The sequence below is a fragment of the Oryzias melastigma genome, linkage group LG1, assembly GCF_002922805.2.
Source record: "Oryzias melastigma strain HK-1 linkage group LG1, ASM292280v2, whole genome shotgun sequence".
Taxonomy (NCBI): Eukaryota; Metazoa; Chordata; class Actinopteri; order Beloniformes; family Adrianichthyidae; genus Oryzias; species Oryzias melastigma.
Genome location: NC_050512.1, coordinates 10,273,197 through 10,287,474, shown reverse-complemented (window position 1 = coordinate 10,287,474; position 14,278 = coordinate 10,273,197). Strand labels below are relative to the sequence as shown.

The window sequence follows — 14,278 nt, the reverse complement described above, 5'->3', positions numbered from 1 at the left end:
TTTTTTACCATGTTTGACAACGCATCATTTGAAGAGGTGGAGCCACTGCAACACTTTTCATGGACATTTCCAGTATTGCTGATTTGACTTTGACATCTTGTCAATAAACACATCAGAATAAAAAAAATAACCTCTGGATCTTTGAGTTTTTTATTTCAACATATGGAGATTTGTATGTATGAATTAGAAAATGTAGGACTTATTAAACCATATTAATAAAAAAAAAAGTCTAGCTTTCCTCACTGATGTGAATGTTGAGAAAAATGGGTGTGGCTTGGAGGCAGTGATGTCACTCTTAACTTTAAGATGTGTAGAAGTAACTTTAAAGCTGGATTTTTTTCATCTTATGTTGGCCATATATTAAGAAAAACAAAAGTGTTTCATCGTTGTGTTGATAAAACCAACAATTTTCTTATGAAGATTTGTTCCTGGTGTGGTTGTTGTCACCACAGTTCCCTCCCTCTTCCACTCCACCTCACCTCTTCTTCCGTATTTTCATCTGCAAACACAGTTTGTTGAGGATCTGGGCTGCCTTTTAAAACCATTGCATGTGCTAACATAGAACAGAATCCCAGGGAGGATTCAGAGAAGCAGGGATGGAAGGAGCAGACATGGAGCGTGTGATTGGCTCGGGTGGGAGCTTGAAAAGGTGAGGTCTTGAATTCATAACATCTTTGTCTGAAGTCACACAAAGATTACTTAAATCATAAGAACTCACACCCATTTTTCCTTAGAATGAAAGTTATGTGGACTATGCTACAGACCAAGTTGACCACAGAATACTTTTTGATGTTTTTTTTTTCTGTTACACTGATGTTACCGTGGGTTCTTTGGGGTTAAATCAACAGAGAACATCTGTGTCACTTTAGAGAAAAAATATCAAGAGAGCAAAACCTAATAAGTTAATGAGTTTTTCCCAACTCTGAGTTGGTTTTTTCGTCTGTACGAACCTCCAGTCTTTTTAAAATCCTGTTTTGGTGCAATAGATAAGATTCACCCTGCAACCAAAATTACTAATTTACCCTTTAATCATTAATAAAGTTTACTTTTTCAAAATAAATGCTGGTTAAGATAAAAAACAGAATTAAAATTATTGATTTTCTAAAACTGCAGAATATTTGTAGCACAGACTACTGTTTTTTCTTTGAATGATTTGACTGCATGTGAATCTGATGATAAGAGATCTGATGTTATGAGAGACCAGCATGCTGGGCCTTCAGATCTCCTGCATGGTGGAGTCCGGTGTTTTACTGCTTCCCCTTCATGGGCCTTAGTTCGGGTACATGTGTCATCACGTCAGTTTGGTTTGACAAAGTTCACAGTTTGTAAAAATAAAAGCAAAAGACAAAATGGAAAGCAATTTTCTTAATCAAAGTATAAATATGTCAACTGTTGAGTCAAAACGCACGTAATTGCACGTAAATGAAAGAAGAAAAAAAAAATAAATAAATAAAATAAAATTTTTAAAAGGTAAATAAATAAATAAAATAAAAATAAATAATTACGATTGGAATAGAAAGAATATTTTAGAAATGTTGTTCATGCTCCTGGTTTTAAAAGGGGAACTTGAGAGGCGGTAACCAAAAGTTGCGTCACCACGTCAGCGCGGCTGCAGGCACATAGTGATTTGGACTTGGCGCGGGAGAAAAGGTTCTGATCGGACACGCCAACAGGTAGACGAGCGTTGGGGCCGTTCCTTAAACCTCGTGGAGCATCTTTAAAGGCATCTAAAAGAGTGGAGAGGCAGCCGGTAAGATGCGGAAATACGCGAATATGTGGGGTGCTTTTGATCGGTTCTGTGCTGCGGTGTCAGATCAGCTGTTTGTCGCGTGTCAGATCAGCTGTTTGTCGCGTGTCAGATCAGCTGTTTGTCGCGTGTCAGATCAGCTGTTTGTCGCGTGTCAGATACTTTTCCGGATGTGAATTGTTTGTAAATCAATGCTATGTTAAGTTACTTTCTTGTTCTAATTTATTGTTTGTCTATGTAAATTCTTGCAATATTGTTGTTTAAAATCAAACTATTTATAGTTATTTGTTAATTGTAACAAAAATTTCTCATTGTAATTTCTATCTGTGTGTACAGGTTTTTCACCTTGATTGCTTCCACTTTGATAACTCATAACAATACTCACAAATTAAGGAAAAAAAATCATTCCTAAAGAAGAAAATTCAAATAAAACAGTGAAACAAGTTATGAGTCTGGAGTCATGAGTGGAGTCCTGCTATTCCTTCCATTTGATGCCTTCCCCTTCAAGTGGGGTAAAAGGACTTGACTAAAGTAACATTTGTGACTAAATTAGCTGTTTTTTGTAGTAGTTGGGTCCTATTTTGTTTACGTTTTACATCTTTTTTCAATTGCTGAATTAAACTATTTTTCGGAATTCAACTTGTTTACCATACGAAACTGCTTTGCGCAAAGTTTATTCGAAAAGATTGTGTTATATGGACCTTTTCGTGGAAATTGAGTCATTTCAGTTCAAATAGATTTAAAAATACAAATTGTTTTACTGCTTAGAAGGAAAACCCATTACAAGTAAAGAATGACTTACTTAGAGTGAAAAACTGTTAGAAATGCAAAATTTGGCATAAAAAAATGACCGTGATGAATCCCTTTTGGGACCATGGTGTTCCTGGAGCCTGTCCTAACTGCTGTTGGGTGCAGGTGGGGTATGCTCAGGACAGGTTGCCAGTCTGTCACAGAGTCACACACTTACATTCACACTAATGGGGAAATTAGAATAATTAATTTACCGATTTGACACGTTTTTGGACTGTAGGGCGTTTGGAGACGAGGAGAACATACAAACTCCACACAGAAAGGTTCCAGCAGGGATCTGAACCAGGACCTTCTCACCGTGAGACCTTAATGTGAACCACTACACCACCATGCAGCCCATAAATCCATCATATCTAATCCTTAAAACTGTTGTTATAGACATCAGTGCTACAAGATGGTGCCACTGTGATTGATTTTGCTGTGAAAATGTGTGATCTTTCAAAAAATCTATTTTAAATTAATGTAAAAATATTAATAATATTGTATTGGACTTTTCTGAGCTTTTCCAGACTCTCAAAGCACTTTTATTCATTATTCATTCACTCCTCATTCATGACATGACGTGATAGTAATCTACTGATGAAGCCACAGAGGTTTAGCTAACAGTGCACCCCTCTGACCATCACTGGGACATCCATTGATCACCTGAGCCGCCTTAAAATATCCAAAATTACATGGTATTCACACCTTTTAATTATCCCTTTTTTCCTTTTTAGAAAACCAGCTGGAAGCCTTTGCTGTCACAAGAAACATTGGTTCCAGATCTCTCTCCTTGTGTGTTTTCTGCTCATTGGTTGGACTTATGTATTTTCTGTAAACTCTTTATCAGGGTGGGAAGCTCTTCCGCTTCACGGTCGCTACCGCTGGTTTTTCCACCAGATCTATCACAGCAATCTATCAGCAGATCGAGCCCATGTGACAACAACTATTCCACATGACATCTACAAAACTACAGGACCTCCAACTGGACGGCCCACAGCTCTTCAGTACCAACAAATCCACCCTCGGAACTACCAGTTCATCATAGATAATGCAGAGGTTTGCAGAAACAATCCTCCTTTCCTGGTCCTCATGGTTCCTGTGGAACCCGACAACGTTGCAGCTCGTGATGCAATCCGTCAAACATGGAGCAACAGCAGTATGGTTCAGGGAAAAGTGGTAGTTACTCTTTTCATGTTGGGTTTGTCTCCTGGAACGGATATGGAAAAGCTCCAGCAGGAAAATCTTCAGCATCGGGATCTGATTCAGAGCAACTTTATTGACACATACAGCAACCTCACTATTAAAACGATGGTGATCATGGACTGGCTGGCCACACACTGCAAAGACGCAACTTTTGCAGCAAAGATCGACTCTGACATGTTCTTAAATGTTGATAATTTGATAGCCATGCTGCAGCGACCAGAGATCCCAAAGCTGAGCTATCTGACTGGAAGGCTAATGCATAACAGGCCGGTAATTCGCTTAAACTCCTCTAAATGGTACGTTTCAGAGGAGCTTTACCCTGACTCACACTACCCAACATACACCTTAGGCATGGGTTATGTCTTTTCCATGGATCTTCCAGGGAAATTTGTGGAAGTTTCCAAATCCGTCAAAGCCTTCAACATTGAGGATGCATATATTGGACTGTGCATGAAAAGGTTGGGACTGTCACCATCATCACCACCAAATCTCTCCCAGTTCCAGACGTATGTTACGAAATGCGACCGATGTGATCTGTCTAAGTGCATCACCTACATCCTGAGCTCTTCTCAAGAGTTGTTAGATTGCTGGACAGAATTTAAAAAGCCCGGTCCACGTTGTTAGTGATGTCAAAGAACAGATGCCCTGAAAATCCCAAAGGTGGCTTGTGCACGGTCTTTGAAACATGTTACCAAACTGAATCAAAGTGAAAGAAATGATACTAAAGAACAAAACCAAATTGGTTTGTGAGAAAACTATTAAATATGTCAAGGAAATGTTCATACTGCAAGCCATACTCATGGCTTGCAGCATCAAAATATTCCCTTTGCCAATGTTTATAGCCACACAACAAAAATCCTGTTGTTTTCCTTCTTGTGTTGGTGGAATGAAGACCATCCCACATTATCTCTTCTGTCTGGACCCATTCAGTTAATCAAATCTGTTCCCAGTTCAGTTAATGAGTTTTTATTTATGTGTGTGAGTTCTGCTCCCAAATGTTATTTACTTCATTGAATAAGGTTTATAAAAAACAATATAACTGATCAGTTTATTTTGTATCTTTATTTTTTCTTTTGCATTTTTCTCCAACACAAAATACTAAAATAACATTTTTTTTTCAAACAGAGTGGATGTAAAGATGGATTGGAAAGTTCTTTGAAATGTGTCCCTGAAACAATGTGAAAATGGTTGCGTTGCAATTTATCGTCACGCCACAAGAGGGCGCGCTAACACAACAACTCATGTATTCCTTCCTGTTAGCTGTTGTTTTGCATGCATGATTGATCTTGGTGTGAATGAACGTAAAGAACATTTAAATTGTCTTTTCATTGTTGTACTATGAAGTATTTTAATAAACTTGCTTCTTGATCTCTTTTGAAATGCTGACTTGAATGTATTTTCAACAAGTATTTAAACACAAATCACCACAGAAGTTATGTTTTTGACTAAAAGTTATATGACTTTTTAACCTTCACAGGTTAATCTTGATCTCTGTTGCGCTTTTTTTCCATCAGAGTCAAACAGATGTAAAACAGTTTGGCCTAAAAGCAAATCATCAAACATTTGATCCTTTTCACTGGAAGATAAATCTGTTTTTTTTAACATACACCAAAGGCATAGGAAAACTGTAAAACAAAAACATTCTCTGTTTTATTATATCTTATTGTATTTACTGTGTTATTATATCAATTTAATTTATTTTCTATGAAAACTGATGTTTTAATGTGTGAATTCACCTGTTAATGGAATGCAGCCTGTTGGTTAACATGGATGAATGAATGAATAAAGAGTAAATGCCTTTTTTTTATTAAATATGCAACATTTATTCTATATTCTAACCAAATTGTGAGTTTCTCAGACTTTATGGAATGTATTTAGTCAAAGAAAGTGAAACCAACTAACCCTATGAGTACAGTATATTCAAAAAAGCTAATTTCCTTGTTTCATTTGTTAGTTTTTTCCCATTAAATTCTGTTTTTTAAAGCTCCACTGCTGTAACATCAGAATTTATGCTTTCGTGTTAGGAGCATGTTGTGTTTGCAGGGACTCTCTAACGGCAGTGAACATGCCACTTCCTGATCTCCTCACATTTTGTGAGATTCCTCTTCAACACGGAGACGCCTGCTCCTCACATTCTCACGATCCCTGTCAAACGGGCGCTCCGCGGGCTGTGAGAACCCACAGCATTCCCGGCTGCTGGAGGCCCCCACACTGTGAGGATCTCCCTGTGTGCACGAACGCAGACCAAACACAAACACATGTCGCGTATATCTTACATACAGAATCACACCAGCACACATAATGTGACTAACAGCATCTGACTCCTGATTTCCCTCCAGCATTTCCTCTTCCATCTCTCTCTCCTGAGGCAGGCTGCATGTGCTTCCAGAGTGGACGATGATTTACAGCTTGTTGGGAGAGTTAGTTCAATGTTGTCCTGCAGGCACAAACTGGATTTAAAAAAAAGAATGAATAAAATCATTAGCAATGGGGTTTTAAGCAAAAGTTAGCTATTTACGTTAAAGATCTACTCCAATTAAACATGTTCTTGTGGCATTTTTCTGATGATGGAAGACATATATAAAGAAAATTAAGCTCAGTATTATATTTGTGAGTATTTCTTTATTGAAATCACGAATCGAGAGCAGATAAATTAAATGCGGTTGGATAAAAACGAGACACAAGCTCCCTATAAGCTAGTTTCCATTAAAAGGGAGGGGAAGAGGGTGCGGGCTTGCTACACACCAACAGTCCTGCTCATAACCCAGAGGTGAATTTTTGATGAACTACTGCTGCTCTGCACAAACTATACTCAACAAAATGACAGATTGGTTGATTTTGGCTAAAAACGGGATGATTGAAAGAGTACTGGGATTTAAAATAGATCCAAAGATGATTGGAGTAGGACTTTAAAATTTCAGGAATTTAAAACCTTATCATGTTTAACTTTTTTTTTCCTTCTCTCTGCAAAAAAAGAAAAAAAAAACATCTTTAGAACACTCTCTCTTAGTGGAGCAAACTTGTTTTAAGTTTTACATTTTTTTCCTTAAGATGTAGAAACTCTGAGTTAACGTGAATTATGAATGTCACTGGTATGATATTTGAGTTTAGTGGTCTTTTCAACGTTTAAACTGGTGGCTAATAGTTGGATGTGTGTAAAAGTAACGTTGGAAAACAAAAGGACTGTAGAATCGGGGTGTTTGATGGGTGTGTGGCGTGCGCTGAACACGACATTTTTCCAGCTTCTGCCGTCTCACAACCACCAAAGGAAAACATGTCAGCCCTGTAGTTGACAGAATATAGTTCCACCCATACAGACAGATTAAATCAGTGTGACTCATGTAAGTGTGATGCAGTTTCATGAAATCTAGGTCATAGAATAACAATGTTTTTTGTCTTTTTGGTGCTTTATTAATATTTACTTGAGAATTATTAGACTTTCGATAAATTGACCAGAGATGGGTTATGAGTTTCGGCAGAATCTGACGTTTCAACCTCTGCAGTCACAAAGGCAGGAGAAGGGATTCAACCACAAACTTACCAGAACAGGAACCAACATTTTCAACTTTGCTTACAATTTTTTTTTTTTTAGGTTTAACCTCTTCACACCATATGCTGCTAATTTGCAACGTACCATTAAAATCCAGGACTCAACTTAATTTAGCATCACCTTGGGAAAAAGAAAGATTTTTTTCATATAATTAGAAATAAATTCAGACAAGAAGAGGCTAAAACTACAAATACTTGTGGTTGAGTTAAAGATTTTTTTTTATTTTCTATTTTAGGTTTTTTAACCTAAAATTGGAGGTTTGCTGGTCCTCTAGGCTATGATGATGATAAGTTACACAAAATACTTTTTTTTTTTGTTTATTGGACTATGGACACCAGGTTTATTATAAATACGGAGCTCAAAAAGTTATCTGGTTCATTCACACAAAAACTGTCCTCAAGTGCTTATATGATTTTTTTTACTATTCAAAAATAAAATTAAGGATATGTTTTTGGATATTTCAAAATTACTTTGAAATGCAATATGTGTTGCAATTTTTCATTGATCATTATGCAGTAAAAGTACTTTTTACAGAAATAAACAAAACTGTAACAATTCCTATTTCTATAGTGTTAATATCATTCGTTTTTGTTCCAGATGTTTCGTCTTTTCTCCGTTCTGCTTCACTGTTTCGGTGGCATGTTTTTGCTAAGGTGTCCGTCCTCATGAAACATCCCTCCACCGCTCCACACACGCACTTTCACCGACGGCGCTGAAGAAGCCGCTTTGAGAAATGTCATTACCATCTGCCTGTGGTCCGCACAGAGGTTAAAGGCTATGTGAAAACACAACAACACCGACGAGGCCAACAACTGCAGAGTGTGGAGTAATGGCCAAGTGTGGGTTCCCATGGCTGTTTGGTTCTCCTCCCTCCTCTCCTTCTCACTTGATGTTTTCCCTCCTCCCTATTTCCTTCTTCATGTCAATCAATAGAGCAATCCTTGTCTTCCTCTTTACTGTCTGTTACATTTCACATCAACATTGTGCCCTCTGCTGCTGATGTATTTACCATCATCCTCTTACCGACCAATCACCTCTTTCTGCACCACAGAACACACCAGAACTGGTTCAGGAGAGAGGCGGAGAATATTCGCTAAGAAAAAAAAGACATCTAACAAGGTTGTGTGAAAACAGCACGTCTGTGCATTGTTGTCTGTGGGGTGAGGTGGTGGAATATCATGGAGGAAAGTATCAAAATGAGTAAACATGTAAAAAAAAATATGAAAACATAAATGAGATCATTAGAAGTCTAAAGAGACAATGAGGACAGACAATCGTGACTTGGGAAGTTTATTTGGTACTTTGATGCTTAATTTAATAATCTTTAATTCTTTGTGTTTATGTGAGTATTGATTACATGTTTATATGTTTATTGCATAAAATACAGTAAGATTGATGTTAGAAATAATATTTTTCTTCCACCCATTCTTTTTTGAGTATTTTTTCCCTTTGTGTTTATTATGTTTAGTTTGTTTAGTGCTTAGAAAAAGCAGAAATCCATCCATCCATCCATCCATCCATTCGTTCATCTGTCCATCCATCCATCCATCCTTCCATTCATCCATCCATCCATCCATCCATCCATCCATCCATCCATCCATCCATCCATTAATCCATCCATTCATCCCTTCGTCTGTCCATCCAGCCATCCATTCGTTCATCTGTCCATCCATCCATCCATCCATCCATCCAACCTTCCATTCATCCATCCATCCATCCATCCACCTGTCAATGATATTACAATTGTTTTTATTCTATATAACTTTATGTAGTTTTAATGTTATTTTACACAAATTGCAAGACATAAAAACTATTTATTTATTTAATTGGTAAATAGTCTCATTAAGGATCTGCTGCCTTAAAGAAAATAGAACTACAGCTTTACGACGCTCTGCTTCATTCAGTGGGTCTACTATGACTGATGACGAAGACTTTAGTTGAAGTTTGAACTCTGTGAGGCTGGAGTTAAATTGTGTTGGGTGAGACTGGGGGTTAAAGGTCATGGTAGCTGGCCATCTCAATAATTCACACTCATAAAAACAAGAATGATGTGACTAGTTAAAGGCGGAAATTTGATCGTCTTGGAAAAAAGTGCTAGAATTAAACCAGAGAGGGGGAAAAAAACTGTTTTTTCTTTTATGACCACTGTTTTCTTTAGGCACTCAGCCACATCATTAAAGCAACCTTTTCAGTTTTAGCAATGGTTAAAATTAGGATACCAGAAGACTTCGGTGCAGAAAAACACCTGCATGGAGCACTGTTTTTACCTGAGCACACGATTGTCAACATTAACACTCTCTTTGCTTCCTGCAGCTTGTCGTTCTCGTGTTTCAGAGCTTTTAAAGCTGCGAACCTTGGCGTGTGGGTGGGACTGAAGGGGAGAGGAGAAAGCCCAACATAGAAAGAAGTCATTTCCGGTGTGCTGGGGAGGTCTGTGAAGGGTCAATCCGTCCACAGCCCCAGCTGTGTAAGCCACATAAACACTCAGTGCAACACTCCCACTTCCTACAGCTCTGCTGTGCTGCTCCGACAGCAGGAGGCACACTTCTCTGCACCACCTCAGTACTCAGATACGCCTATTCACTGTTGAATCCTCCCTCGCACCCACACACTATCACATCAGACCTTATTATAAATATAAAAGTAGATTAAAAGCTAGAACATGTTACTTCTTACATCATTTTCACACAATTAACAATATTTTCTTTCTTATATTCTTTACATGTTTCTTTGACGATCTAAAAAAACAGGTTCTTTTAAAAGTATTTTATGCTTCGCCCCCATGAGAAAATGTCACATTGGATCAAACATGGCTGTGAAGGATCTGGTGTTTGTTTTCTCGCACCCTTGTCAAAATGTGTTCTTCTTCTCAGGTAAACACAAGCTCAAAGGGACGCAAACACACTTTATACCACGCCGCTCTGATCTCACAGCCAATCACAATGACACAGCTGAGAGCGTAGCCCGGGTACAGCAGATTCCTACTTTATCCACATAGTCAGATGTATGATGATAACGACTAAAATTCAAAGCTTTCTCATGTGTTTTATCCCGATGTATTATTGTAGTTACATGACTGAATCTGGATGTTGCTCATGAATGTCAGCCTGTGTGATCACTTCACGTTACAGCCTTAGAGTTGTGTGTTTTTTGGCGGCATTTGAACGATTGCTCAAGCTGCTGCAGATAGACATATTGTGTGTATATTAACATTCAAACGCACACTTTTTGAGTCAATATTAGTCTCATTATTGATGAAGATTAATAAATCTAAATACAAGCTTCTTTAAGGCAAATAATAAAATCTATATTTTTAAATGAAATAAAAACAATAATATTAATATAACTGTTAGAAATATATTTCATTTGTAACGGCCGTTCACGCTGGTGTTTTGTCACCATTGAACTCTCCTCTGCCTCCTTTTAGCTCCGCCCTTGACCATACATTAGGATTGTATGAGTTCTTCTATACATGATTAGATATAAAAAATAAAAAAAATAATAAAAAGGAAAATTTAGCCCTTCACATTAAGGTAAATGAAAGTCTGAAACATTCATGTGACTTCTCATTATTTATCAAAACTAAACTCAAACTCTTTTTTTTGAACATATTTTTTTCTGAATGACTCGATCCGTCTCTCATAATTTCTAGGGAGATTTTGTCCCCATTTTTTTAAAGTATGTATTTTAATTAGTTAAAAGTTTCTAGTTTCAGTAGCAGCTGTTTTGTTTATTTTTTTATTTTGTCGGTTTTAACTCATTTTTCTTTTACACTATTATTTTATTTTTCTTTAACATGCATCAAGTGTACATCAAACGTCATGGTTCAAGTTAAACCTAATCTAAGTGTCTATTCAGACTGGACACATTTGGTCCGCTAAAAGTGAAACAGAGTTTGTTCCTCACAATAATCTTGGAAAAAAAATTTCCGTCGGAATACAACCTGATCTGGGACCAGAAACCGCTCTCCGATCCATTTGAGTTCTTATCAGTCTGAATTCTCTCCGTGCTTAAATGGCGACCAAACAGCCACTATAGCCGGGCATTATGGGATGTAAACAGAAAACTGCAGACAAACGTGGAGCAACAATGAGACGCAATGAGCAACTTATTGAAATGTGGTCGGATGAATGCAGACTCCATAAAACAACTTTAAACATGACACACATTCCTTCTTACACTGTTTTACAACAATCTATGTCATAAAAACTTATCATTGTACCTTCTTTGTTGCCTCCTCTGCCGAACCACAGTAGCAAGTAAACATTTTTGCACCTGACATTGTTACAGGCATTCAAAATTGAAATATAAAGCTTGAAAAAGTGAACATTGTCTTTGGTGCAATGAGTATATAATTCAAGTATTTTGATTTCAAAAGAAAACATTATTACACTTCCTCTACCGTGTTAAACACTTGCTATAATGTCTTTAAATTAACTTTATTATTATACTAGGAGCTCACACCCATGTTTCTGGTTTGGTTTCTTCCAAAGCTCTGTGATTTTTTTTATGTAACTCGGCTAATTTAGGACATGCTGACGTGTTTTTCCTTCTTTTTAGGAAGTAAGGCTTTTTAAGTGCTCCATCCAAAAGCCCCTGAAATTCTGTCTCCACAATCTAGCTCTGAACGTGCAATTTCCATTTTGTAGTTGATACTTTGAGAACACGAGACCTTTTTATATGAAAGAAGAGACACTAATCAATTCAGACTATATTCATATCAGACAATCGAGTTGACACCAATTCACCGTAAATATTTTTTTACTGTTATAAATTCTACAGTTATTAACAGGATAATAAGTTTAATTGGTTTAAAATGTCCAAAATCTGTTATTAACATCTGTATATAAAATAAACATGATATGTCAGAAGTCCTGAAGCTTTGATCTGAGGTTTCTAACCAACAATTTAATATCAAAATCATTTTTTTTCTGTTAGTTAGCATGAAGAGGTCAAACAATGACATTTAATCTTTTATTTATTTTATTTTTTAAAGCAATGTTAGTGTTATAATTATATGTCTGCATGCTTGAACGTGATTCTTGGACATCTGTGATTTGCTGGCACTGACCATGTTGTTGTCACTTGTAAAGAGGACGCGGGTCGGGTTTCAGCACGGTCCTGCGTCTGAATTGAGTATCTCTGTCCACAGCACATTTGCAGATTAGTTGACAGGAGGAAGTGCGTGGTTAGGAGTCCACCTGCAGCAGCTCTCACAGCACTGCGTATAAATAAACAGGCTTAAAATGGAAATGCAAACACGCAGACGGTTTTGCAGACAAAATGAGAGGCGACAGGTGGAAGGACTCTCCCAACAGTCGTGGCACGGGACGTTCAGAAGTGCGACTATCGGATCTGGCAACATAAAAAGAAGTTGTGTTGGTGCTGGATGTGAACCCTCGTCTGCTAGGGGAAAGTCCTGAGACCACTCCAGCCTCGTACTGTGGGCGGACCTTGTGGAATGACTGGAATGCTGACCAATAGAAAAACAACTTTGAGGAAAAAGAAAAAATGCTGTTTGGATGTTTTAGGTTTCAACAACAGCAACTTATGGCTCTTTTCTTCTGAAATTCTGTCTCATCAACTCAACAGTAAACACTGATGTACTTTGATGAGAAGCTTCTTAGTGGTTTTGAAAGTCTCTCTTCCTGTCTGAACTGAAACCATTTTATGCTCTTATTTTAAACCTGCTAATCGGTTGCTCTATTAGGGAGGTCAAAGGTTAAGTAACTTGAAACTTTCTAAAAAAAAAAAAGGCTGTAACTACATGTTGTGACAAACAGTATAACATTTGATTAATGGTGAATTTTAAAAATAGAAATGTTTTCATTTACTTGATTCAGTTAAAGCAACTTATTATCTTGATCATACAAACATTTCATTTTAGTTTTAAGAACTGCATTACCTTATTGAGTTTTACACAGCTTCCAGTGTGTGCAGAGCCAGTAGAAAAAGCTTTATCATAAAGGGCTTATACTTATTAAGCAAAGATCCAGGACATCTTTAGCCAAAAATTCAACCAGTGTGACTCAGATGAATACCTGGTACTGAACAGTACAGGGGAAGTTTTTTTTCAGATTTCTTGTAGAATAATGAAGTGTACATTAAATATGTGTACAAATATACAAGCAATCAACAATTAATGTCAAATCTATTCCCATTTTAGTGTCATAAAGTTCAACCCACTGTAGTTTTTCCACATCAAAATAATACAACTGGAACATTTTTAGAAGGTTATTCCACACATCTTTGAAATATTCAAAGTGTTTCCACACATTAGACAGAAATGATGGTTGATCATTTCTTACTACCACCACACGTGTGTTGACTACTGTGATGACGCTAAATACACAAAATAAACCCCTAATCCAAAAGGTATTTTCCAAGATCAATTATTGACAAATCTAATTTAAAACAATTTAATGATATAGGTTGATTTGATTTGATTCTGCCTAAGACAGACTTTGTTATATGATGTGATTCACATTAATGTTTACCGATGTAGGAATGTTTTCTGAGGATTATCAATAAGCAAACATAATATTACTCAATAAATCTCCACCTGATTATGGCAACTATGTGAAACTTTATTTAAAATAACACAATAGGATTGTGTGTTTATATAAAATCCCTTTTTTCCACTTCTTTCAAAGCAACAAACTCAACTCAACTTTAAATAATTATCATTATATTATACTTCATTAATCTAATGTTATGCATTACTGCAAAAACATCAATTTATATGAATACTGACTCTGTCGTTGTCAACTTTTCTTTATATTAATATCAGTGTATTATTCAGATATCTGAAATGCATTTGATATATTTGTGTTTTGAAAAATTTAATCACGTTTTGAATTATTTTTTAATGCTTGAAATCAATCTATCAAGTCAAATAAAAATCAAAAAGAACATGAAAAAATACTTTAAAAATGCTGAAAATAAAAGTCATATTGTGAATATAAATGTTTTATCTGTCTGATAAG

General features: G+C 36.6%; 2 protein-coding genes across 2 annotated transcripts in view; both read left to right on the top strand.

Annotated features, from left to right (window-relative positions):
- The first annotated feature begins 2,621 nt into the window (after window positions 1-2,621).
- LOC112137122 (beta-1,3-galactosyltransferase 2) lies at window positions 2,622-5,563 on the top strand. The gene is made up of 4 exons (XM_036214370.1): window positions 2,622-2,667; window positions 2,778-2,855; window positions 3,274-3,350; window positions 3,437-5,563. Exons 1-4 carry the CDS (start codon window positions 2,622-2,624, stop codon window positions 4,364-4,366), a joined length of 1,131 nt encoding a protein of 376 aa, XP_036070263.1. The 3' UTR covers window positions 4,367-5,563.
- A 4,538-nt stretch (window positions 5,564-10,101) lies between these two features.
- vasna (vasorin a) overlaps window positions 10,102-14,278 on the top strand; it is a 33,058-nt gene continuing 28,881 nt past the window's right edge. The window contains exon 1 of the mRNA XM_036214369.1: window positions 10,102-10,165. Coding sequence (XP_036070262.1) covers window positions 10,102-10,165 — 64 coding nt within the window. The remainder of the gene's footprint in view (window positions 10,166-14,278) is intronic.